The sequence below is a fragment of the Frankliniella occidentalis genome, unplaced genomic scaffold (genome assembly GCF_000697945.3).
Source record: "Frankliniella occidentalis isolate FOCC.00 unplaced genomic scaffold, Focc_3.1 Scaffold121, whole genome shotgun sequence".
NCBI lineage: Eukaryota > Metazoa > Arthropoda > Insecta > Thysanoptera > Thripidae > Frankliniella > Frankliniella occidentalis.
The window spans coordinates 147,424-151,034 of NW_026267249.1; the positions used below are offsets into that span (position 1 = coordinate 147,424).

Below are 3,611 nucleotides of genomic sequence, written 5' to 3' on the forward strand. Positions count from 1 at the left end.
CGCAATGAGCACAAGACATTTTAATGTTTTTCCTCAGATATTTGATGGTCTCCGGTGGGGTACTGCGTCAAAAAAATAAACCGCGAGGAGCCAAATTTGTCACTTTTAGGGCCAAAGGCCATTTATGACTGAGGCTTTTGTCCGACTCGGGTGTCAGCGCCGCAGGCCTAGGTTTGCTAGGCGCGTCACAGTGTAAAAGTGTTTCGTGGGATATCGCGAAGCCTGTTATAAGCGAGACGTGGTCTGGGTTACATCTACCTAGTTATTTTGTTAGTAAATACTATAGGATGCTCTTTCTTATTAGTAGTTCTTAACAAAATAATTAGTACAATTACTTACTCATTTTTTGAGTATTACTGGCTGTATAATATAAACGAGTTCATTGTCTATTTGCAGAATGGCAGTAACGAAACGAGCTGGGAGTGAGAATTTTCCAACCGCCTCACAGTGGGAGATTTAGGTTCAAAATCGCGACAAAAGTCAATTTTTCCCATGATCAGCATATAATTCCGAATTACGGAATTTTCTAGGGTTCTGCCATCAAAAACCGTAAAAAACCTGCCAATTCAGTGAAAAGTGCAAAATTCATCCACCCTACCCACCCTTCCCCAAAAACGTTACTATAATTGCCAAGTTTTCGGTTCTGTTTCTATGAACGCCGTACAGCCACAAGGAAAAGTATGCTCACGTGTTCAAACACACACATATCACATGCTGTGGCACTTTTTTGGCAGAGCCAGCCGGGCACTTCCACTCCAAAAGGCCAGTTTTAAATGCTCAGCATCGCCAAGGTGGCAGCTTGCGGCACCTGTTCTCAAGCGGGAGACGCTTATTAGTGTCGTAGCTACCGTTAGACCGTGTTTTTCTCAATTTCGAAGCATTTTACCAAAGCGACTGACGGAGCGTGTGAGGCAGAGCCAAGCGCAAGGGTCGGTTTAAACACATCCTAGCCGAAACACAAGCGATCGAAGGGAAGTGAAAGTGAAGGAAAATGGTGACTTTAGGTGTCATCTACCGATATCAAACAGAAAAATCCGTTGATTCTAAAGATTAGATTTTTGACTTTTGTCGCAATTTGGAAGCCAAATCTCCCACTGTGCGCCTCCTCAACCATGTATGGCATTCTGCAATCTCGCCGCGTGAGCTTCTTGGACCGCCCTTGGACGAACCGATGGTACACTACCCTTTCACAAAGCAAATTAAAACTGATAAATTTTGAGCGAGTGGAGGTCTGATTGGTCCAATAGGGTATTTCAGAGCTGGAGGTGAAGAAGTAAAATGGATGAACAAAACTCGCTGCGCGCACTGCTAATGCGCAGACGCGGAGCGGGGAAAGCAGGGGATGGAGTGGGGGGCGTCTGCTCACATGCGCAGTGCGCGTTTTGTTCTTCCATTTTACTTCCTATAGCACTGATATACCTTATTAAGGTGCTGATGCGAAAAAGGTTCAGTTACTCTACTCACATCAGGTACTCAACCCTATACAAACATGTGATCTTTCCTTCACGCACGTGATATCATCGCTGAATTCACAAGCACTCACGAGTGCAAACGTCTACTTCTGCCCTCGTCCGTCATCCCCTTGCGCTGCCGTGGCCCAGCTCAGAGTTCTCAAACGGGTGGGTCCCTCTACCCGCACGCCAGGCGAGCGAGAGAGCGCGCGCTACGAGCCGAGCCGAAAGGTGACGCAGCCGGCTCGGCTCAGGGGGGGGCAATGCAGCTTTGAGCCTAAATTTCCAGCTAAATAAGCGAAATAGAGGTGATTGGTCGCACCGCTACGACAAAACTAGATAATGACAATAATTTGCAGAAAAATATTTCAAAATGGTTTTCTAGTTTTTGTTTTCTTTTGAAAAATGCACCGTGAGCCGAAGAAATTCTTCTTTACTTTGTAGTTTCGAAGAAATTTGGAATAAAATTTCAGTTTTAAGTTTATGAAACAAAACGTCTTTGTTCTAAAGAGTAAACACGATGAGTAAATCTACGATTCTAAACTAAATTAGCAAGATATCGCGGTTAGAGCGATTGATCCCCCACTTGCACCTCTCGTTCGGTGCGGCGGGTAGCCCATACCCGCACGGACCCACCCGCCCCACCCGCAGTGGCGGGTCCAAAAGCAGCCGCAAGACCCACCCGTTTGAGAACTCTGGCCCAGCTGTCCTCGCCCTAGCCGCGCAGCGAGTACTTGTGGCGGCGCCTGGTGCAGCGCCGGCGCTCGCCGCTGACATGCATCCCGCCCGGGGGCGTCCGCATGCGCGTGTGTCGACTGCTCGCATGCGGCGCCATGCATGAGTAAAGCGCCCCCGCCCCGACCGGCGTGGGGAGGGACACGCAACTACCAGTCCAGGTGCCTCGTGCCCCGGGGGTGCGATTCGCAGTCCTGCCCAACGCTTCTGGAGCTTCAGCTCTAATGGCTCGCGGCTCACCCACACGGGGGCACGGCAAGGGTGAGATGTGCAGACCTGTTGGTAAACTCGTCAGATTTCAAGGGGTCGTCTTCTCATAAATTGAGGAAAATTCCCTCATCTTTCCAGTGGACCTTCAAAAAAGGAAGTATGCAACCGTGCCCAATTCACAATGTTATAGTGGTAGACCAAGAAGGTGGAGGGGTCCAAGGAGCTAATCTTAAGGGGGCAGACCTCCCAATGAAAGGGAATGGGAAAATAGTCACTACATAAAAACTACACGCCGCATAAATTTAGGATAAAAGGGGTATTAAGAGCATAGATAGACGCTAATTTTGTCGTTAGCGCCGGTGCGCGCTCTCTCCACGAACGTGCCCATCTTCACCATCAACTGGAAGATGCAGTCCTTTCGGTGTGCACGATTGTGCTGCACGGATTGGTCTGCGACTGTGAACAAAATTACTACAAACTCTTAAAAGATGCCGCTAGTGGTTGACCTAGGGGTTTTGCAACTTTCGAGGTGGAAGTACGAAAAAAATAATAAAGCTGAAATACGAAAAATTTAGAAAATTAGTTTTGTTCATTGTGATTTTTTTCGAGCACTCCCATTTCAAAATTTGCAAAACCCCCAGGTCTATCCAGATAAGAAACGGTCCCAACCCGGTCCCGCTTTCCGGGCCCTGCGCTGATGAGGGCCGGTCCTGGTCCTTCCACCCGGGCCCGGACCGGGACCGGACCGAGACCGGGCTGGGACCGGGACCGCTCTTGTCCGGGTTTGGTTGGCCGGCCGAAACGGCCTAGCCCAAGGCCTAGCCCTAGACCCGGTCCGAGTCCGGGCCCAGTCCGGTCCCGGAACGAAGTACGGACGACCGACTGGAAGCGTCTGCCCGCCTGCTCGGGCGAACAGACAGCGCCGGAACCAGGGACCGGGTAGGGACCGTCAGGGGGGAAATCACTCCAGATCTGAGTGTACGAGTTAGTACGTTAGTACACGTTAGTACACCCTATTTTTTGGGTAATTTTTCATCATTTATGCAAAATAATGTTATTACAGCACTATTACGCTTGATTTTTACCACTAGTACGTGTTATTACGCTGTTAGTACGAGTTAGTACGTCTTTAGTACAGGCCTGGGTGTACGAGTTAGTACGCAAGTGATTTCCCCCTCGGGGACCGTTTCTCAACTCTGGGTCTACCACTAGCGG

The 3,611-nt window shown here is 49.3% G+C and overlaps 1 protein-coding gene across 3 annotated transcripts in view; it reads left to right on the top strand.

Annotated features, from left to right (window-relative positions):
* Window positions 1-2,340: 2,340 nt before the first annotated feature.
* Window positions 2,341-3,611, top strand: part of LOC127750011 (uncharacterized) — a 201,021-nt gene continuing 199,750 nt past the window's right edge. For 2 of the 3 annotated variants that reach the window (XM_052270391.1, XM_052270392.1), the window contains exon 1: window positions 2,347-2,447. In XM_052270391.1, coding sequence (XP_052126351.1) covers window positions 2,411-2,447 — 37 coding nt within the window. In that variant the 5' untranslated portion in view covers window positions 2,347-2,410. Of the gene's footprint in view, window positions 2,448-3,611 lie in introns of all 3 variants that reach the window. The other variant, XM_052270393.1, reaches the window with a different exon arrangement.